Raw genomic sequence first — 23,103 nt, 5'->3', positions numbered from 1 at the left:
GCAACTCAAAGGCTCTAAGACATTGGGTAAATGTTATTGAAATCTATTTCAAAAGATGGAAACTATATAAAATCTTTCTAAGTATATTTGTAGAATGCTTTTAAAAATTAGAGGGTTATTTATGGTTAAAAGAAAATGGTTGGGTGAGAAATACATACTTACAAACAATGTGTGTGGTTTAATTCTGCATGAATGGGTGTTGGGGAAATTCAGGAGAGGAGAAGAGAAGAAAACTCAAAAAGGAGAAAGTAAGGAGTACAGAAAGGTGAAGTGCCTGTATAATGTTTCCTCTTCTTTCAAGTTTTAGATTTGAAGCTCAAGCACTTCTAAAGGGGAAGCCTACTTTGGTCCTAACCAATTAATGAGTACCATTACTCAGGTTTAGCAACCTAAAGTACATAAGAACTTTTTGTTTGCTTGTTTGCAGCTCAGTTATTTCAATCTAAGAGGAAGGGAGGGAGGGTGAAATGAGCTGACAGGGAGGAGGAGCGGAGGCTGAGTCAAATATGGGACAGGGGGCTTCCAGTGACTGTGCCCCTTGGTGGGTGTGACTTCCTCTATCAAGAGCAAGCAACCAAGGGCTGCTTTCATTTGACATTCTTTTTACCCCAGCAACGTGAATTGATATTCTTAGAACTCCTCAAGACACATTCTTGCTGATTTTCTTCTCAGTGTGAGGAGAAAATATAAAATTGAGAAAAGAAAGAAATATATGAGCATGTGTGACAATAATGTTTCATTGAAGCTAAGAATAAAATAGCTATAAAACTGAAATTTCAAAGGAAAATCTCAGCTTCCATCATGGATATTAGCTTACTGCTTTAAGATAAGGTTCAGATTTCTTATTTAACACTTTGAAGAAGAAAATGTTTTCATCTTGTCTGAAAGGTTCTGTGTCATATTTTAATGGAAAAATAATTACATTCCGAAATGCTTTACAGAGTGAGCACAGAGATTCCAGGCAAGAGTGGCAAGACATATAAATGTCTTAAATCTCAGAGCATGTTCCTGGTTTTGGTCCCAAATAATTGCTTCTCACAGAGACAATATCTTTGGAAACCACAGAATGGAGGTGCACCTATTGAATGAGTAAGCACCCAATCACCAGCCATAAAAACTATTGATTTTTCATTACATTGAAATGTGTTCTGCCCTCTTTGTTTGACCACAGCCAGGAGAAGGTACAAAGCAGAACTGATAACAGCACCACTAATCTCTGTGCTAATTAACAGAGCTCTGCCCGAGAATTTAGGATGCAGATGCCAGGTTGTTTCCTCAGGGGGACTTCGTAATTGATAGGGCCTGGGTTTGGAAGAGGAGCCAGATTTAGCATCCTGCTTGTGCGTTGCTCCACTTCGCTGTGTCTAAATCAGTCCTCTGGACAAAAGTGCGGTGCCCCACTGAGTTCGCTAGAACACTCGCCTCTCCTGCCAGTCCCCTCACTGTGTTGAAAGCAGCTGAAACAAGGTGTAAGCTGGCTGCCCAAGTTTGAAGGAAGAGGTCTCTGCCTGCAGCTTGTTCTGTAGCCTGATGGAAGGGTAAGGTCCATTTATATCATGAACGTGGGTCTAAGCAGCATTTTGAAAAGTCATTAAATTAATTGCGTTAAAAAATGACTTAGCAGTTCTGAATTAGATGCATTTTTATTTTTTAAAAATTTAAAAATGTTTATCTTCACCTGAGGACATTTTAATTTTTTCATTGCTTTTAGAGAGAGAGAAAGGGAGAGAGGGCAACCAATTCATTCTTCTTGAGACAGAAGCATGAATTGGTTGCCTGCCAAAAGCACCTGGACCGGGGATGGAACCCGCAACCCAAGCATGCGTTCTGACCAGAATTGAACGCACAGCCCTTTGGCCACAGGACAGGGCTCCAACCAACTGAGCCCTGTCGGCCAGGACAACGCATTTTAACTTTTTCAAACAGAGTAGATAGAGTTGTTCCTATCTTTCCTCTTTCAAATGGTAGTTGCTCAGAATATAGAGAGCCTTGTGGTAGTCTCAGAGAATGGAACTTCAGAATAAGAAATGCGACTGAAAATAAACTCCCTCAAGTGAAAGAACATCAAAGGGAGTTCAAGGCAGGGTGTTTTCCTTAGTCACATGAACCATAACGTAAAAGCCTGGAAAAATTGGTAATAATTCCTAGTTAGAAATGGCCCAGTTTTTACCCTGCTACAGATGTTCCTGTGGGCAAATGATATAGAGTGGTCTTCGTCAAGCTTACTCTAAGTGCACCTAATAGCATAGGTATAATTTTTCATTTTTAGATCACTTTTCCTACATTACCTAATTGCTATTACACAGGGTCATTTTAACACACCTTAAGGCGAGGACTGATAGCAGATTTCTGCAGCGCCTTTATAAAAATGACTGAACGGCAGGAAAACAGACAAGTTGAAAGTTAACATCCTAGCCCTGGCTGGTGTAGCTCAGTGGATTGAGTGTGGGCTGCGAACCAAAGTGTCGCAGGTTCAATTCCCAGTCAGGGTACATGCCTGGGTTGCAGGCCATGACCCCCAGCAACTGCACATTGATGTTTCTCTCTCTCTCTCTCCCTCCCTTCCCTCTCTAAAAATAAATAAATAAAATCTTAAAAAAAACCAGAAAGTTAACATCCTAATAACAGACACTATCAAGTTGTCTTTTTCTCCCTCAAAACGTTACGTAACAAACTTATTTTTCATGTGTTTCTTTTATTTTCACCACACGAGTTTTATCAGTAAGTACTATGTAATATCATCTTGTATGCTTTTAAACCGTATATAAATGTATCATCCTGTGCATATTCTCCTGCAGTTTGTATCAGTCCGTATTGTGAGATGAATCTGTTTTGACTTAAATGGCTTCCCCCATTATATCTTAGGCTGTAGACTTTTCCACCCTTTATTTGGTCTCCTGTGGATGGACACGCAGGGAGTCCCCCTCTTTCTTTTTGCCTCTATAAATCATGCTTTTAGAACATTCCTTACACACTTTGTGTGCATATATGTGGTGTCTTTTCAGTTCACATGCTCAGGAGTGAAACTGCTGAGTTGTGGGTTTGGGTTTACCTACCTTTGAACTGCCAGGACTGCCACAGCTTTGGCATCTGCTGCCAGATTGTTCTCCAAACTATTTACATCAGTTTACATTCTCACCAGCAGGGCATAAAGGACCCTGGTTGGCCACGTCCTCACCAACTTTGGTATTACTATGCTCATGTTTAAAGTTTGCCCATCTGATGAGTGGGAACTACACTCATCAACTATGGTTTTAACTTGTATTCTCCTGATTGCTGGTGAGGATAAAACATCTTTTCACGAGTTTATTGGCCATTTAGGATTTGACTTCTGTGAATTACTTGGCCTATTTTTCTGTTGGATTGTTTTTCTTTTCATATTGATTTGTAGTCCTTTCTATATTACAGTTAGTAATTTTTTAGTCAGTTATCTCTGTTAAAAATATTTTCTCCCAGTGTGAGTCTTGTTTTTCATTTTGTCTTATGGTGTTTTTTCATGAGAACACATTTTTTAATTTTAATGTCATGTCTATCTATCTTTTATAATTGGTGCTTCTTTTGGTGTATTGTCTTTTTTAAAATAATTTTTTATTTTTTCCAATTACATTTGACATACAAAATTATACTAGTGTTAGGTGTACACTCCAATGATTAGACGTTATATAAGTAAATAATCATCCCAATAAATCTCATACCCACCTGATACCACACATAGTTGTTAGAATAGTAGTGACCATATTTCCTATGTTACAGTAACAACCAATTTGTGCTGAAATCCTTTCACCTTTTTCACCATCCTCCCAACTCACCTCCCATCTGGCACTATCAAAATGTTAGTTCTCTATATCTAGGAGTATGTTTCTATTTTTTTCTAACAGAAATTTAAAAGTTTTTTCCTCTACCAATTCTCAAACTCACCAAGAATACTAAAAACAAATAATTTATTTTATCAGCTCATCCCATTCTCTAGCTTGATATTTAAAAATGTCATAACCTATCATTTCCTTTACTACCTTTAAACAGTAAGAAAAACTTTTATCTGTCAGATAATTTGATATTAAGGAAATAGCTTTACTCTCACCTTTTACTCAGGCATTCTCAGGAGTTCTGGCATTTTAATCAGAAACAAGTTCTATCTTGCTTTAGAAATAATGTGTGAATTGTTGAACCTTCAATATGTAACAGTACATACAGGTCCCTAAATGTCACTTGGTAACCTGCAGATTCAAATCTTCCAGCTATACGTTGAGTACTCTTCCAGCTATCCTTTTTAATGCATCTTTCTTTATAGCCTCAAAACTGAAGATGATACTTGGCTATAATGTGGGAACATGTGACAAAGTAATTTTCTGGGTAGAAATAACTTTGATTATGCTACAGTGATATGGAAGTTTTATGAATTTGAAAATATAATTATAGTCTGTGTTACATACTTTAGATCTTATAGTATTGCTTTACTGAGCCAGGTTGTAATTACCCCTTAGTGTTTTCTGTAAACAAAGGGAATATTTTCAGTGAGGTTGTTTTCTAATGAGAACAATTGTCATTAGGTTTTACACTGTTGGTATTTCTGGTAAAGTAGCAATAGTGGTACAGCAGGTAGTCAGGGATCAACTAAATATTTAGCTGGTCATAAAACTGGTCCCAGAAATACCAACTTTATGACCCTAAAATTGATGCTTCAAAGGACTCACCTTTATAGGAACTGGTCACTTCTTGGGTCTTGCCCTCCCTCCCTCCCTCCCTCACTCCTTTCCTTTTTTTTCTTTCTCTCTTCCTCTGTTCTTTTTCTTTTTCTTTGTTAGAAGGAAAGACAGTAGATGAGAGAAAAGGATGGAGAGAGAACAAGGAAGACATAAAATACTGTTTCTAGACAGTAAGTGGCAATAGAAAATTGAAGAGATCAGGAAAGGGAAGGCTATTACCAGATATAGCAAGATCTGTATACAGATCTGCATACATGCAGCAGCGTGGCTTAGTGGAAAAGAATGATGCAGTAATGCAAAACAGTTCACAACCAAACAGCAGTGGGTTCAGTCTCATTTCCACCTCCAATTGGCTGCCTGCCCTTGGGTGAATTGGCTTGGGACTGCCTGTTACCTCATCAGTAATCTACCTGCTGAAGATGATTGCAGTAAAGCGCCTGGCATGATGCCTAGTACTTGAGAGAGATACAGTAAACTATCCTAATAATTACTGAAGGTAATTCATAAGTTGAGGGAGATTATAATGGGAGATGAGCAAAAATTATACTATCCAGGCAAATTCTAGGCAGAGTGAGAGATAGACCATTTTGGCCTTTGGCAGTGCTCTGTGTTTCATGACACTCTTCACAATGAATTACTAGTCCCCTTGCTCAAAGTCTCCTTTGCATCGTCCCAGCCTTCCCTTTCTCTCTTAGAAATTGTGCTCTGTCATTGCTTAAGAGAAACTCAGCATCAAAGATCAGTTAAACTCATACACTTTAAAGAAATAGGAGCTAAAAAAAAATGGAGCCCAAAATAAGCATTGATGAGAACAAAGGGTAAAAAATTTTAAGAATCACTTGAGAAAGCCAGTGAAGTGTTTTAAAAATCCAAAATTACCTTGTAGCTGGAGGATCATCACCTGAGTTCTTCAGATCTATCATGGTTGGGCTTTGTGAGTGAAGGTAAAGAGGCTCGTAAAATCTTGGTGTTTTACTCACGATTTTGTGCACGTATACATCTTTCTGGTGGAGATGGTATATAGCTTTCATTAGATTTCCAAAGGGATATTTGACGTCCTAAATTTTAAGACCTCTGGAACAATTCCCTGGAGTATAAAGTAATGGTGACGCTCTATAGAACATATTCTAATGCTTGCCACCTAAAGTGTGGTGTTCAGCAAACATCAGCAGCAACAAAAGGGGGTTTGGTAGAAATGAGAACCCTAGTTTATTGCATATATGTATATGGATGTGCATTTATATTTATATTTATATTTATATTTATATATTAGGTTGCCATGCCCAATACAACCAACAATAGAAAACCAACACTATGGTGCTTACTTGGAGAAATTTTTCTTATTTTGATGACTTTTACTGGTACAAAAAATAACTTTACATAGATCTGAACATTGTGTCATTATAAAAGTATTTGTAAGGTAGAAGGATAAAATGTTTTTGTATTATAATTTGCCACTGGACTTTTATCTTCTAAATACTTAGATACCTGGTATGTGGGCCTCCCTTCGTGTGTTTACCCTGGGCTCTTTGTTAGGGGCGAGCCTGCTGTCAGCCTAGGGGTGGTAGTGTCTTTCTGCCCTCAACTTTCTGTCACTTGTTTGGCTTCTTGGTTTTTTTGTCACCCTTTCATTTTGCACAAATAAGCAGACACATGCATATTTTTTTTAAAGTCCCTTCATTTTTTACATAAAAGGTAGACTTATGGGTTGTATAATGACCCCTCCCAAAAGATATGTTGAAGCCCTGACCCCTGCAACCTTAAAACATAACCTCATTTAGAAACAGTCTCCTTGTACACCGGTGAAATTAGATAAGATGTGGTCATGCCATAGTAATGGGGACTCCTAAATCAATACAGCTATTGTCCTTATAAGAAGAGAGAACTTTGGAGGCCAAAGTCCTAGAATGATGGAGGACCTGAGGCTCCTATATTAGAGAAGAAAGGACTTCATTGCTCACAGCACAGCGGCAGCTCGAACAGGAGCCTATTCACGTCAGTCCCCTGGACTGTAAGTCCCACAGGGGACAAGTGACGGCTCCAGGTGAATGCTTGCACATGCTGTGACTTGTGTGACAAAGAAACCCCAAGCTTAGAGAATCTGAATCTTTAAACCAGACCGGGTGCACGTTTGCCTTTCAGTCTAGGGGGAGACATCATTTTTCTTGTTCTGTGTAGCAAGTTTGTCTGCATTTTGCTGCAAAGTGAGAGACCTTCTCTGTATCCCAAAGTTATTTCTTATGCCAACATCCTTGAAAAGACAGTCTAGAACAAAGGGAGTGAGTGGTTAGTTTCAAAAGGAGTGTGAGAATTCTAGTGATATATTGAGAGTTCTTGTCAAACTGTGTCACTCTTGATTCTATGGGTATTCAGATCTTAACTATTTCTAAGGGCCATTCTATTAATGCAACTCTCTTTAAGCTATGCAAAGTTATAACATCCTTCTCCATGTGAGCCAGGCACTTGATTTTGAGGCCAAACCAGAAATCCTTCACCTCTGGACACAAATCATTGAGCAAAATGTACTGGAGAACTTCCACCTAACCATGGAAGACAGCAGTGGTTGGAAGTTGGGGAAAGACCAGCTACAGCTCTTTGCCTTTGGAGCCTGAGTCTGAAAGAATGGAAAGCTTCTCCCAACAAAAGAGTCGTCACTTTCCTTACTTGGGAAATAGAGTTTTGCTCCTCCTCATCTGGTTCTGGGTCACCAAGAATGTAGGAACAGCCATTTTACCTAAGTCTGTAGCTGTGACTGTGAGTCTTGGCAGGGCATCGAGTCCTGGCCATTGCACTCTCAAACATTCTAGACCAGGCATGACTTACAGACACCCAGGTTTGCACAGGAGCTAAATCTCTGAGAGCAGCAGATGCCGCTAAGCTCTTGTGTGCCTGCTTCAGACCCAGAAGGAAGAACCCAGGAATTTGGCCAATTACTCATGTAGATCTCCAGAATCACATGCAATTATAGTGATTAACATTTTTCCTGCCATATGTTCCAATTAAAAAATAAATTCAAGGTAGCCTTATAGTGGATAAAAGTTCAAATGTGGACTTTTTTTATAACTTTCCACGGTAAGTTCTTTAATGGCAGGTTGGGGGAGGGGTGAGCAAGAGGTGTTTTTTTTAAGTGGAGGCTTGTGTTATCATAATCTGAGTTTAATTTTTATCTTTACATATTAAAACGGTTCTATTTTGATCATGTCTTGTGAGAAATCAGTTAAAGGTTATTTTTCTTTTATGTTTTTCAACTCAGTTACCTACAATGCATCTTTAGATGCTATTATTTCCAGCACAACCAACAATACAAATACTGTGGTTCTGGCCTGGAGAGAGAAATCCAAAAAGCATCTTCAAATGACATCCTTCAACATTGCCCAGGGCATTCATGCTTTTGATTATCACTCTCGGCTCAATTTAATTGGTATGTAAAATAAATCATGATAACTATGAGGGCCTCATAATGAGTCTGGATGCCTATTTGTATGCACGAAGGCTCTCCACCTTGTTGCTTTATTGCCAGAGAGACCAACTTGAGAAACTTACGTTTTATTTCCTGAGAATGCCTGATAATGATGCATTATGATGTGCAGTATACATGAGCCACACTGGGGTGCAAATACGGCAAAGTGAGCCAATGTTTTAATTAGTGTTTTTATTTGCATTGGTAAGGTAATAAAACGATATATAGAAATAAGACAGCATGTGCTGTGTCTGCCATTATACCATCGTCCTAACACCACCAAAACCTTGACCCCCAAATACATCATTTCCTTGCTCCTCATCCCTCACACTTGTACACACAGGTGAACTGCAAAATGTAGGATGTGTTCACCTTCCACAATACAACCACTAATGATTTTTGAGAAATTTCAGATTATCCTAGCTTTAGTTTGTTAGAGGAGAGTGTTTCTTTTGATGCAAAAAGAGTATATTTTCACTGAGGGAATAAGCTATAAAGGTTTTCAGGCATTAACTATGTGATATATAGACATTTTGGAAGCTGAATAATGTGATGTGTATAATATTAGTTCAAGCATTGTAGAAAATGTGAGGTACTATTGAAAACTTAATAAGGGTAGTTGAAGGGAATGAACACATATGATCTATAGAATGGGTCTTATTACCTCTCATTCAACAATTATCATTCATAGAAAGAGTATTGATAGACTCTTTACTAGAGGACCGATTCTCTAAATTTCCCAACTATAAGAGCTGACGACTCTGGTAAAGGATACCTTGACTATGAACTCAAGAATATGCCAATGTTAAACTTTCAAGGAGTGTTGTAGATTTATTAGAGAATGCTGGAGAGTTTGGTGAATGGACTTTGAAAGGACTCAAATATCAACTGCTTTGCTTATTGATTGATTGATTATTTCAACCCCTTTCCACTATCACGACTTTGTATCTGGCACAGTGCTGAGAAAATAAGGGTGAATAAGCTCAGCTCCAGGCAGCCCTAAACGAGGGCACCGCAAAGGATGCTCTTCTGGTTTCTGCGCAGACCCGAGGAAGCGCTGTGCTCCCTGCTCCTGACCTGCTCGCCTAGTGCAGCTGATTTATGGCCAAAAATACCTTATTCTCTCAATAGAGCAGGTCAGAAATATATTTGCACTTCTTGTTTGCTTGTAAATACTCAATTATTTACACGGCAGTGAAAAATTGTTTGCTTATACTTTTTAATTAGGTTGGAAACTTTAAATATCATTTTAGTTCTTTCTTACTCCTGGGATAACTTGAACGTGACTATTAAATCCATTCCTAGGGTGTGCTGGCTGGAGAGCAGAGATACAAGGACTAGAAAGCAGGATTTTGTCCCCTCCTGGCTGGGCAGCTGGTTGCTTCCTAAATGGGACGGTGTTGTCCTTTCACATCACGAGACCCCTTCTCCCCTGCTCCCTCGGTTTCAGCTCTTTCATGTGACAGAGCTCAAGCCCTAGTACTCTGGGCTGCTACGCAAAGACAAGATTTTCCATCCTTTAAGCCAGGGTACATTAGTGCTCAGAAAGCATTTATCTGCAGATATGGGATCAATTCATTTCAAAAAGAAAATGAATGTGGGTTATTCATGTTATTAAAGAACTTTTTCTTCTGATTCTGATTAGCAACTGCTGGCATTAACAACAGAGTTTGTCTTTGGAACCCCTACGTCGTCTCTAAGCCGGCTGGTGTCCTTTGGGGTCACTCAGCCAGTGTGATAGCTGTCCAATTTTTTGCTTCAAGAAAACAACTTTTCAGCTTCTCCCAAGATAAAGTAAGTAGATTGTGCATTTATTTAGTTCTGCCTCCCCAGTTGTATCCAAATCTACCGTTGATCCTGGATTACTCTGAGAGCTGGTCTAGATTTTAAGATATGCTGTCTAACTACTATGTCTTTGGAAATCTAATATGTTTGGAAATGATGTTGACGGTCACTTAACAATTCTCCTGGGTAGCAGGGCAAAGTATTTCATTAATTTTTTTTCAAACCATGTACTCATGAATTTAATTCTTATTATTGAGCTCCTAATATGTCATATCTTAAGAGTTTCAAAAGTGCTCACAACTTCAGTAGAAAACAAACAGAAATGGGGTGAAGAAATGTCCCTTTGGTAAGACACAACCAGTTAGCTGTCATTGCTCTGATATTGAAGAGATTGAGTAAGAAATTAAAGTTAATCTGAAGAATATCAAGTACGTTAAGAACATTTCAATTAAGTATATCAAGCCATTCCCTTTGATATTGATGGGATATTTTAAAAATGAAAGAAAAAACATGGCACTTTGAACCAGATAGTCCCTGTTGCATCCTGACCACATTACTTGCTACTTATTTCCCCTCAGGAAAACTTCTTCATCTCCAAGAATCCCGTCATTGGTCCCTCTGTAAAATTTCCATTTACATGGTGCCTGATGTCTAGGTCCAGTTGACACGTGACAGATTTCAAGACACCTGGTTGTGAAGAGAAGGGTGGACAATAAGCTTATTGGGCACAACCTCTGAGACTCTGAATCTGACATTTTGCTTTATTCTAAAGTGACATGTAAAAGCCAGAAGTTTATCTTCAGTTCTTAATCTCATGCCTGTGCATAAGTCCTGTCAAATGAATGTATTTTACTGTGTACCTGTCACATAAATCCTCTCCCTTTCCTTTAAACTTCACCAATCAACTGCCAATTCTTGTTGGTTAAACCATCAAAATATGTTTTATATCAGACTCACCTTTCCCTCTCAACTGCCACTGCTCGAATTCCAAATCCATCTTCTTCTGCCCGAAGTACTACCAAGTTTTCCTAACATGTCTCCCCACATTCAGACAGTCTGACTTCAATCTGTCCTCCATTAACCAAAATTCTTCAACTTCTCATCTTTGCCCTTGGTCTAAATATCAATTCTAAAATGCTTGAACCTTTCTACAAAGCCTTTTCCTGCTTTCCTCTTCCATCCATTTAATGCTCCAGCCCCATCACACTCCTGTGCTGTCTCAGGGATTTGAAGTCTGCTCCTCCTTCTGCCCTCAATCTCTTCTCCGCCATGATCAATTGGCAAAGTCCTATTTACCCTGAAAGTTTCAGACCTTTTGCAGTCCTTCATGCACACCTGGGTGTTTCTCTGCACTCCCATTTTACCCATGAGTCCCTTAGCAGAGTTTGTGTCATGTTGTGCTAAATTGTGATTAGCTTCCCTAGGCAGGGTCAGGATCTCTTTACTTTGTATAGTGTCTCAGTGCTCAGCACCTTGCAGTGTTTGTTCAGTGGTCATTTGTTAGCAGCTTGAAGTGAAGACACGTCACTGGGAACCTCAAACACCAAAGAGACTCAGAGTAAATATTTTTTGGATGCCCTACTCAGATTTAGTTGTTTTATTTTTAAAAACCTTTTGGCACTTTATTTTAATTTCTATTATTGGATTTAAGACAATCTAACTTGTATACTCAAGGTTGTATTTGTACATTGTATCTTTTACCAGATTGAATGGTTGACCACAAAGATTTTTTTTGTTGGATTCATTTTTTGTGTTTCCCAGGACCTCACAAATATTAGTGCACTTAAACACATGTTAAATACACAATATATGGAATAGTGTAATTGTCAACTAACTGACAGAAATTGTGAAGTTAGGGACTCTGTCTTTTTTTTATTGTGCATATGTATAGTAGGTCCTCAATAATTCTTGAGGAACTAACACATTTGTTTAGTAGTTAAATTAGCAAATCTCTATTAAACATAAACATACAATAAATACCAGGCATTTTATCATTACACAGTTGTCTGAAAAGTTTTATAACTTTAAAAGCAAGCAAAAAAAATGTTTTTAGAGTCAGAATTGATTGTGTGCAGTTATTATCAATGTGAAGATTACCTGGCCTCCTCTAAGGCACTGTTATCATTTTCTTTTTGCTTTGACTTCTAAACCATTACATTATAATAAAGCTGGTCATGCCTGCTTTTACATTAGTCTGACGCCATTTCCCTTTGATAAATGCACAATAATCTCAGTCATTATGTCTTCACCACAAACAACAGGGTTTTCTCCTACCAGGTTAAGCCTCTGCTTTATTGTCATACCATTATTTTGGATATTTTATAGGACTGGGGATAAATTAGAGAACAGAGAAAATGAAAGAAAGTGTCCTTTTTCCAAAAGAGTCTGAGTGAACCAACCACGTTTGGGTCAATAAGTTGCTAAATTAGAGGAGTTTTAGAGCACAGCAGTTTACTCATGTATCTAAACAGGTTCCTCCCAAGCTGATCTGAAACCAGTTCTCTTTTGGAAGACTGCTCTGTGGCCACTTTCCAGTGATGAAGAAACAATACATTTATTCCTGTAGAATTTGGGAGCATACTAAATAATTCTCCAATTGTGTTTTGTTTTGGATGCCTAAACTGTTTCATAAGGAGACAGTCACTGCTGGCTAGGCCCTGCTGGAAGCCAGCAACTTGGTCCTTTTAAGGACGAATCACCCTGGGGAGTAAGAGATGTTTCAAAGCCCAGGGGGTCTTTCTCTGCAGGGAGTTGATATTCCATCCAGTGAACTTGATTAGGCTTTTCTATTGCTCTTAACCCTTCTCTCAACCCTTCTCTCCTGGGCTGCTAAGCCTGACTTGACCACTAGAAACAGGTCAGTTTGTAACTTTTTTAAAAAGATTTTATTTATTTATTTTTAGAGAGGGAAGGGAGGGAGAGAGAGAGAGAGAGAGAGAGAGAGAGAGAGAGAGAGAGAGAGAGAGAGAAACATCAATGTGCAGTTGCTGGAGGTCATGGCCTGCAACCCAGGCATGTGCCCTGACTGGGAATCGAACCTGCAACATTTTGATTCGCAGCCAGCGCTCAATCTACTGAGCTACGCCAGCCAGGGCTATCAGTTTGTAACTTAATCCTTTGTTTGAGGTCCGGGTTTTGCCCAAAGACAGGTTTCTGTGTTGGAGACACAAGGTTGGTAAGGAAAATACATTAGACTTGTGTTGGTGCCTCCACCTCACCTGCTTGTCATCCTTTCCACTCTGTGTTCCCCTCCTTCTCAACTTCCCTCTATTCGCCCAGAAACGGGCATTTTCATTGTGTCTTAATTACCTAACTGCAAGCATTAATGCCCTCCCATAAAAGTTAAAGTTAAGAACCATGCAGTAAAAAAGGGAATATTCTTCTTGCTAATTTCCCCTTCAAATCAATTCCTCTCCTCCCAAATAGCTATTAGTAACAGTTGAAGTTGTATCTTCTCATATTATTTTATTACTATTTAATATATTATGTTATGATATTTCATGATATATTAACATATATCCCATTCTATGTGTGTACACAAATACAGCAAAATATTTATTATTAGTTTTCTGGTAAATGGTATAACATGAGTCTTATTTTCCTGCAACTTACTTTTCCCTGATAATCTCTCTTAGAGATTTTCTGATATAATAATTTATAGTATGGGTGGCCATAACTTAGTGATTTAATCACCTTTATATAAAAGATATTGTTTCTAAATTTTTACTTTTATAAACCAACTATTACATACATACACACACACACCATTAACATTTTATAAGTAAATTTCCTTGTGGTAAGTTTCTAGAAGTTATGCTACATAAGGGTCAACGGGGATGCACTTCTTAAAGAATTTTCATAAATATTGGTGATTTCAACACAGAAATGTTGCACTAATTGGAGTACACTGCAGAAGTGTATAAAGGTCCTCATTTCCCCAAGCTCTTATCAATAGTAGATACCAATATTTTGTTCATTTTGTGACTCTGATGACAAAACATTAGGGTAAATTTTTTTCAAATATTTATTGACCATTTATATTTTTTTGCTTTTTGTGTATTATCTGATCATGCTCTTTATCTTATGAACTAGACTTTGTGTTTTTTTTACTGATTTGTTTTAAAAAATATTTTGATTACTCTTTGTTATATAGGATACAAATATGTCTTTCAAGCATCCATATCTTTGTTTATGTCATTTTTTCTCATTAAAATATTTTTAATGTTGTAAAGTTGAGTCTAAGAAATTATTTTCTTTATGGCTATGCATTGCTCATCCATCTAGCTTAGGAATGTCATCCACACCTCTTACTCATAAAAATACTCTGTTTTATTTTCTGCTGATACACTTCATATTGTGTACACTTACTTTTCATATTGTGTAGGGTTTTTTTTGCATTTAACTTTGTCATTTGTTTGTGCATAGTTTTTATTTTCTACAAATAGATACCCAATATTATTTTTGGAGTAGTTTGTTTTTCTCACTGTTTTGAAATGTTTTCATCATTTGAATTACTGTATATAAGCAGATTTATTTCCAGATGCTTTATTTATTCCATGACTCTACTTGTCTTTTTCAGCACTAATTTACCACCTTCTAACCAGCGCACCTTTACTGTATGCTGTAATATCTGGTAGGGCGACTCCTACTTCTTGTTTCTCTTTTTCAGTTTTAACTGTTGTCTGGCATTTTATACTTCCAAGTAAATTTTAGGGTCAATAAGCCATATTAGTATATAATTGGAATTTCATTGAATTTGATATTTAACATCTTTAACATATTGAGAAAGCATATCCTGTACTTACCCATTTATTCATTCTTTTAGCTGTTTTTCAGAAAAAAATTATGCACACATTTGTTTCCTATTCTTTGTTCAGGTTTTACCTTCATATTTTAGGAAACACCCTTATCATTCATATCCTTACTTTTAAAAGGGGTGTTCTAATGGGGGTATGTCTACTTTCTATATAACCTGTACATTAAGTTTTTAATTTTAGCACAGTTTTATTTCCCTAAAACATTTTGAAACTGCCTGGCAATTTTGAATAATCTTTCATTTTGAGGATGTTGACTTTTAGCTGTTTAATATTGTATTAATTATTTTACATTCGTATTTAATAATTTCAGTATCTGGAGTCCTTGGTGATTCACACCTGGTATTTGCTGTTTTGGTGATTCTCCCCCAGGGTGACTTGTTCCCTCTTATGCTTGGTTATCTTTCATTGCTGCCTGGGTATATTTGCTGTTGTTAAACTGTAGGCATTCCTGGGAACTAAGTTGAAGTTGCTTTCCTCCACAGGACATCTGTATGTGTTTTTGCATTGTGGAAATGAGGAAACTCTGTCCCGAGGCTACTGCATTCCCCTTTCCCGTGTCCAGTGTAATTGAAAAGCCTCGCCTCATTGCCTCCACCTTGCTGCCGGTACAAAGCTTAGGCTCCTGGCTGTAGTCTCTGCTGTTATGCCTACTGTTCAGTGTATCCATCTTACCTTTTTTATTTTTTTTTGTCCCTTTCTTCTTTTAGAACAGTGAAGCTTGTCCCCACTCCCCGAAGACCCAGCAAGGCAGTAGTCATGATTTATTCAGAGGTGTGTTTCTTTGAAGCAGGAAGGCCCCCTACAAAACCCTACTCAGCAGTGATACTTGAACCAGAGTTCCTTTGTTCTTCCAAACTGTTGTTAGTATAAATATTAAGTAGCTTAAAGAAGAAAGAAAAACTTAAAATGTTAAAATTTACTTTGTAAAATAAAAGAGGAACTGCGATCTTTGAAAAGCAAAGTTAGAACTTTTTTTAGAGACCAGCAAAAATTCTGTTATTTTTTCAGTCTTTCATAAGTAATGACAATGGCAAAAAACCTCCAAAAAACAAAACAAAACAAAACCAAAACCAAAAACAATTTCATAAAAATTTTAAAATTCCCTTACTGAACTTTTGTTCTAAAAAAGGAAGTCCCTGCAATAAAGTGTTGGAATTAGTTAGATTTATTGTCAAGTTTGAACTGGGAAGTCAGGGAGATTTCTTCAGAACAATTCATAGTGTTAGAAAACATTTTGAGTTTTTCAATGTCAATGACAGAATACACAAACAGACACATCATAAAAATCTGAGACTTGGAGCTATATGTCTTCTTTCATTTTTGTTGAAAAGAATGAACAAAAAAGAGAAGGATAATGGTTAGGACAACAATTTAAACATGGATAGCACAAGAGAAGATTTTGGTTTATTTATTTATTTTTAAAATTTCATTTATTTATTTTTAGAGAGGGGGAAGGGAGGGAGAATGAGAGGGAGAGAAACATCAGTGTGTGGTTGCCTCTTGTGCACCCCCACTGGGGACCTGGCCTGCAACCCAGGCATATGCCCTGACTGGGAATCGAACCAGCAGCCCTTTGGTTCACAGCCCACACTCAATCCACTGAGCTACACCAGCCAGGGCCACAGCAGGAAATTTTAATTTGAGACAAATATCTTGTTTGGCTTAAGGACTGGGAAAATGATGACATTTCTGAAGGGAGATTTAGTATATAACTTTAAGATAAAAATGTTAGCTGAGGCATTTTGTCAGCACATATCATGTCAAACAAAATTATCTTTAAGTACTTACCAGTTATGCTTTTGTGGATTACTCAAAGGCTTAGTTCTAAATAAATAGACTTGTTAACACATGAAGGTGTATTCAGGAGAGCCAATGCTCCAGTTCCTATTATCTTATTATCTGCAAGTAGGCTATCCATTTTGGGGAGTTAGCCCTGGAGATCTGAGCTGTTGCACTGTCCTCCTCAAATATATCCCCCTAGCAATATATATTCTCTCTCTTTCTCTATTTTCATTTCATATCCATCCCCTACAGGATGACAGGAATTAGTAATAAGTATTTGATGAAACCAAACAAGTCCCATTTTCGTAGTCAACTGAGTCTGTCTGTCTTCTACTTTTCCCCCTCACTCCTATATTATTATCAGGAAATTAGGATTTCTTTCCCTAACTACTTTAAATTATACTTGGACATGTTGCCAATATGTAAATAATCTTGGCTGGGCTTCAAAAACTGCACTAAAAATAGATTCTTTATCCATATATCTGTTCATAACCTATCTTATCTATGAAGTTATCCATTTATAAATGTGATACTTATAGAACTATATTTAAACACTTGAAATTTCTTTTTTTGGCCAAACCTAAACACTTTAAATTTCTTCCTTTCTTTTTTCGTTTTAGTCACTTAGTATTATACTAACAGTAGCTTTGAAGGAAATAATAGACAATTTTATTTGTGTACTTCTTTATTTACTAATTATTTATTTGTTATAGTTTTTTAAAGATTTTATTTATTTTTAGAGAGAGCGGAAGGGAGGGAGGAAAAAAGGGAGAGAAACATTGATGTGAGAGAGAAATGTCAATTGAGTGCCTCTCCTATGCGCCCTGTTCAGGATTCAAACTGGCAACCCAGGCACGTGCTCTGACCGGGATTCAAACTAGCGACTTTTCATTTTTCAGGACTACATCCAACCAACTACATGGTCAGGACTGTTCGTTGTAGTTTTATTATGCCGGTGTGAAATGATTCTATCCACCTCTGGCAGAATGCCAGGAGAGATTTTTTTTAGGAGAACTAGACGGAAAGCATGGTGATGTCCATTTCTTTAGTCAGTCTTCCTGATGCACCTGCCTGAGTTCATTTGAAATATTGTTATTTTGGAATCTGTAGATAGTGGGCTGGACATTTCAGTACATTCAAGACTAAATTGACAGAACTTCAGAGCAGGCAGGGGCCCATTGGGTAGAAAGGTGAGGAAATAGAGAGGTAAATCCCATATCTAAGCTGATAAACCTGAGTAATATAAAACTAAGATCTGCGTGTCTACAGTCTCAATAACCTGGTTTCTACTTCTAGTGTATGTAAGCAATACAGTATTTGCATTATTATACTTTTTCAACAGCTAACAGTTGAAAAAAGATGAAGCCTAAGCAGAAAAAAATGTCATCATCTTTATGTGAATAGCTAAATTTTACCTTGGTATAATAAAGTCATAAGCTTGGGTACTTATTCCTCCTAATATAAAATGAAGGTAAAGTAGAGTGCCCTAAATCATGGCATTTTAAGGACTTCACTCAATAAGTCTGAGTGTGGGCAAATGTCCTGGGTTCTTAGTAGTTATCTTGATGCAAATAGAAATAGAGTTGAGATGAAAATTTGTGGAAAATATTTTAAAAACAATTATTTGTTATTTTTAAGCTTAGGTGTTTGTCAGTTTATGTATTTTTCCTCCTAAGAATAAAGAAAACATCTCTAGGATATATAGAATAAAAATTGATATTAAGTATAGTCCTTTCTGAACTGTGGCCTAATTCTTTTCCAAAAGTCAACTTGACTATAAAAGAAGAAAACTGAGGATTCACAAATATTAAGTAGATATTTCAGTCACATTTGTCAAAGGACTGGATTAATAAAACTTAATTAATGTGAGATATTTTTCATGATTAAAAGGATATAGACTAATTAAGAAAGAAGTACAGCTATTTGGTTTAAAGCCAAACCACGTAATATTACTGATTAAGCTGAGATTTAAGTTTCTCATTTAAGGAGATTAGCATTGACCTTAGAACCAAGGAGAGCAGTTAAGGTATAATACAAAGGAAATACTTGGGAAATTAAAAAGATTCTAATTTAATTGGCCTGGGCAAAGGACCCAAGCATATGCAATTTCTAAAGTACCATAGGTGTTTTTAAGGTCAAGGTTAAAACCACTGTTATAGAAGGTGGTGGGTGGTGCAGGGAAAGTTGAAAAGCTAATGGGAGGACCACACACCATGACATGGTGTCTAGGAAAATGCCAGGACACTGTTGCCTGCACTGATGGCAGATTCTTGGGGGTGTTGCTTTGATTCTCAGCAAGGAGAAAAATTTAAGAACTAAAGATAGGAAGTGGACTCAGTGGGATCATTAATTGAGAAGAGTTCTCCAGATAAAGGAAAGTAAGATAATACAATCTATTTTAAGAAAAGCAAACAAATATACACATTCTGATAAAAAATTTCTAATTTTAATTGCTAATAACAAGAAGTAACCTGTCATAGACTAGAGAGGTTATTGCTCATCTATTTTATATTTTTATTTAATTTACATGACTAAATGTCAATGAAATATTAAAGCCGATATAAATTATTTGAACAGCACAGTGGAAAATGATTCTGAGAGAATTATAGTCGATTAATACTGTTGAATTATTGTCAATCTATACTCAACTATGCCCCTGATTATTATTCTGACATGAAATTAATTTTTCTATTTTAGAACAGAGTCCATACTAAGTAAGACAAGATTTTGAACAATGAGAGCAAGACTATCCTAAGTAATACAAGTGTCTGAGAACATGGCCTTAACATTCCAAAACTAGTTTATTAATTCTATATTTAGAACACATTGAAATCCACAGGCAAATCTTTGTTCTTGTAGAATCTGTATTTCTGAGGATAAACATTTTCTGAAGAGCTTCCAGAATATTTTAAATAAAAAATAATTTAATAATGATTAAGAACCAGAATAAATTCTTTAATAAAAAATTCTTGCCAAGAAAAACAATCTATTTTATAGATATACAATGCAGGGCAAACGTTGTGGCACAACACATTTGTTTTTGCACTATTTACTAATTATTGTATTATTTTCTATATAAACATCTGTAAATCTACTTTTGCCTCACCTTGTATTTTCTTGGTAATGGTTAGAAGGACTGGTAATGCTGTTTAAGAGTTGATTAGGTCTGTTTAAGTTTGTTGTAAGTGTTTGTTATAAGTGGATGGAGGGGTTGCCCTAGGTACATCAAGCATAATTTCTTCTGCAAGATATTTGAAAAATTTTCACAAATAGCATCGTAGATTACCTGAGATCTGCAATTAGATGAGTGACCATGTAGAATAAAGTGACAGTGAGGTACAGAGCCAAAATCAGAACCCAAGAAGTCTGGCCCTAGAATTTGTCTGATAGTCCCCTTTGGGTGGGTCCTTCGCTGTCTTCATTTTGACTCGGGTTTCCTCGCTGGCCTGTGTTAATTCTGCACCATCACTCACAGCAGCGACACCTATACCTGCAAAGCAGCTCTTTACATTTTTCCTGTTTGTCTTGTTCTATCTTTGTGCCTTGATTGTGCTTGAGTAAGAGTTAAATATCTGTGGATTATTTGAACTGGATATCATTTAATACCATTTCTTTTATAAATATGTACATATGTGTGTGTGTGTATACATGAGAGAAAGACACAGAGAGAGAGAAACAGAGAGAGAGAGAGTCTGTATTATTTTTCTATTGCTACTTTGACTAATCACCACAGACTTATCTTGAAACAATACAAAACTATTTTGTGTTCTGGGTTAATATCAAGGCATTAGTAAGGCTCTCCTTTCTGGAAGCTCTGAGGGAGAAGGTTTTGTTGCTATTTCTAGATTCCTTGGCTCAAGGCCCTCTTCCTCCAACTTCAAAGTCAGCTCCCTTGTGATTACCTTGGACTCACCCAAATCATCCAGGGTAATCTCTCCATCTCAAGGTCTTTAATTTATCACATCTGCAAAAATCCCCTTTTCTTTGCAAGATGAGATAGTCACACATTCCAGGACTAAGACATGGGTGTCTCTGGGGATCATTAGTCTGCCTACCACCAGCCCCTACTGCATGCCAGGCACCTCTCTGGGGGCTGAGACACAACCCAATCCCTTCCCTTCCCTCGAGGAGATCACAGTCAGTGAGGTGTTCAGAAGGACAAGGGAAACAGTTTGCTCTGTGACAGAAGTGCCAACAAATAGAGCATCACGGAGGACACAACTGTCAGCTTGGGGATGAGGAGAGGCAGAAAAAAATTGGTTGAAAAATTAGAATTGTTCTTGACTTATTTGTGTGACTTTACCATTTTCCATCCAGGTCTTGAGACTCTGGGATATCCAGCACCAACTCTCCATCCAGAGAGTAGTGTGTTCTTTCCCCAGAAGTCAGGACTTCAGATGCCTCTTCCACTTCGATGAAGCCCGCGGTCGCCTTTTCATCTCCTTTAATCACCAGCTCGCACTGCTGGCAATGGAACCGGAAGCCAGCCAGAGGGTGAAGAGCCACAGGAACGCAGTCACTTGTGTCCTTTACAATTCAGTCTTGAAGCAGGTAACGAGGCTTTTCTGTCACTCTGCCAACATGTCCCCATCTCCAGAGGCTCCTTGCTTAATTCTGTCTAAAGTCACCGAGGACAAATATAGAAAGGAAGTGTGGGAAATTAATGAGTTAATAGGCATGGGCTTTTCTGCAGTAATGTGTGTTCAGGTGGATCTGAAGATGATTTCATTTCAACCAGTGACCACCGCAGCATTGAGAGAGTGATAGGAAATGACAACATTCCAGCTGAAACAAGCACAATGTGTAACATGATTGAACTCATCTCTGTTAGCTGCTGCCTTGGGTCTTGATGGTGAGTGCAAGCAAACCTGACTGTAAAATTTTCCTTTATAACACCATCTTCCTGTATCCCTGTGGAAAGTTCTGAAATATTCATGAAATGTAATTAGCAGAGATCCATTTTGCTAGCATATTTTACACCAGTGGCTCACAGTGGCAGCCTGGAATGTATTCATAATAAAATGATTCCGTTAAACGTGGTGCCACTTGGTATGCAGCATGAGTGCTGTTTGTCTCCCCACCACTTTAATGAAGCTCTGCAGCCTTTGTTGATGGGAGCGCTACCTGCATGTCAATGAAGAAGCCGGCTCTTCTGGAGCAGAGATGCCACCCAGAGCACAGGCCTTCCTAGAAGACAGGGAGGGCCAGTCTGGGGGTTTCAGGGAGGGAGCAGGCACCCGTCTGCTGCCATGGTCGCCTCAGGCATGATTGTGACAGCACGGCAGGAGCCCAGAAGATTGCCAGTATCCAGCTTGCAGCCGATTAAACAATAACTCCAACCCTTTCTTGCCTTCCCTTCCAGAGAAGCTTCTGCAGTCACACAGACATGAGTAGTTCAGATTCTGTGCAAGGGGCAGAAAGCTCTTTGTTACTAATGAGGATGGTGTCCTGTCACTGTTTCAAGCATTCTGTTTTCTGATTATTCTAGGAGATAAAAATCCTTTACAAAGCAATGCATTTTGAATTCCATCTGTGGGAATTGTTCCACCATAAATGTTTTACTGAACTTTATGAAGGCAACCAGTTCCTACGGCTCCCGGGTGGCCACTGAGCGATGTATTTGTTTCCAGGAGAACATTTTGCTAATTGAGATCTGCAAAGTTAAAAAGCTAGGTTTGTGCTTAAATGTTAAGATCCTCTGTTGCCTGGCCATAAGATGAGCAATATTCCCTGAGGAATTCAGAAAATGAAACACAAAGAAGACCTGGACTCTTCCCTTTAAGATGTGAAGATAAAGCCAAGATAACACAAATATATGCAAGTCATAGATGATGATAGAGTATGCACACATGGTATGTGATGTAGGAAGAATCACTGTTCAGTTGAGTTGAGTGAATGTCTCTTCATTTTTGTTCTTAATAGTATGAATACCTAAAAGCAATAATATGTATATAAAATACATCGAGCTGTGTACCACATCCATAAATGCTTCCTAACTATTAGTGGCTAAACTATAAAGAAACACTTTACCATTGTATTACGTTTATATGTATAAAAATGCATTGGCAGTCAAGTAAAAGAAGATAGTATCACCCATAGTATCATCCACCAGTGACATTAATTATTTTAGAATAACTAGGCAAAGCACATAAAATAGCTTTGAAGAAATCTGAGGAGCCAGGGCTGAGGGAGACTCAGTCTTTGCAGGCAGGCCCAGGGTGTCTTCCTGGTGCTTATTGCTCTGTTCGTCCTCAGGGCGGGATTGTGGGGTGAGAAACATTACCAACTCCCAGGGCAACAGTGGAACTGAGTATAATGAGGCAGAAGTAAGAGCAAAGTGCTGCTCAGGAAAAGTGATCCATTCCGCCTGGAGCTGGGGTGAGTGACATTTCAGCAGAGCCCTGGAAGCTAGAGTGAGAAACCTTCAGAGGAGAAGGAAATAGTCCAGACAGAAAATACTACTTGAGCACCTGTCAAGAGGCTGGAGCACTGACAGAGCATTCACTGGGGTGGCCCGTTTGGGAGCTCTTGGCAAACGTGGGAGTCGAAGCAG

The 23,103-nt window shown here is 37.9% G+C and overlaps 1 protein-coding gene across 1 annotated transcript in view; it reads left to right on the top strand.

Moving 5' to 3' along the window:
* WDR49 (WD repeat domain 49) overlaps positions 1–23,103 on the top strand; it is a 125,055-nt gene that overhangs the window by 34,219 nt on the left and 67,733 nt on the right. The window contains exons 5-7 of the mRNA XM_045851169.1: positions 7,960–8,127; positions 9,812–9,960; positions 20,868–21,101. Of these exons, the coding sequence (XP_045707125.1) occupies positions 7,960–8,127; positions 9,812–9,960; positions 20,868–21,101 (551 nt within the window). The remainder of the gene's footprint in view (positions 1–7,959; positions 8,128–9,811; positions 9,961–20,867; positions 21,102–23,103) is intronic.

This window comes from Phyllostomus hastatus, unplaced genomic scaffold (genome assembly GCF_019186645.2).
Source record: "Phyllostomus hastatus isolate PE091 unplaced genomic scaffold, TTU_PhHast_1.1 phas_contig_86, whole genome shotgun sequence".
In the NCBI taxonomy this organism is placed as follows: domain Eukaryota; kingdom Metazoa; phylum Chordata; class Mammalia; order Chiroptera; family Phyllostomidae; genus Phyllostomus; species Phyllostomus hastatus.
This window is presented reverse-complemented; position numbering and strand designations above follow the sequence as displayed.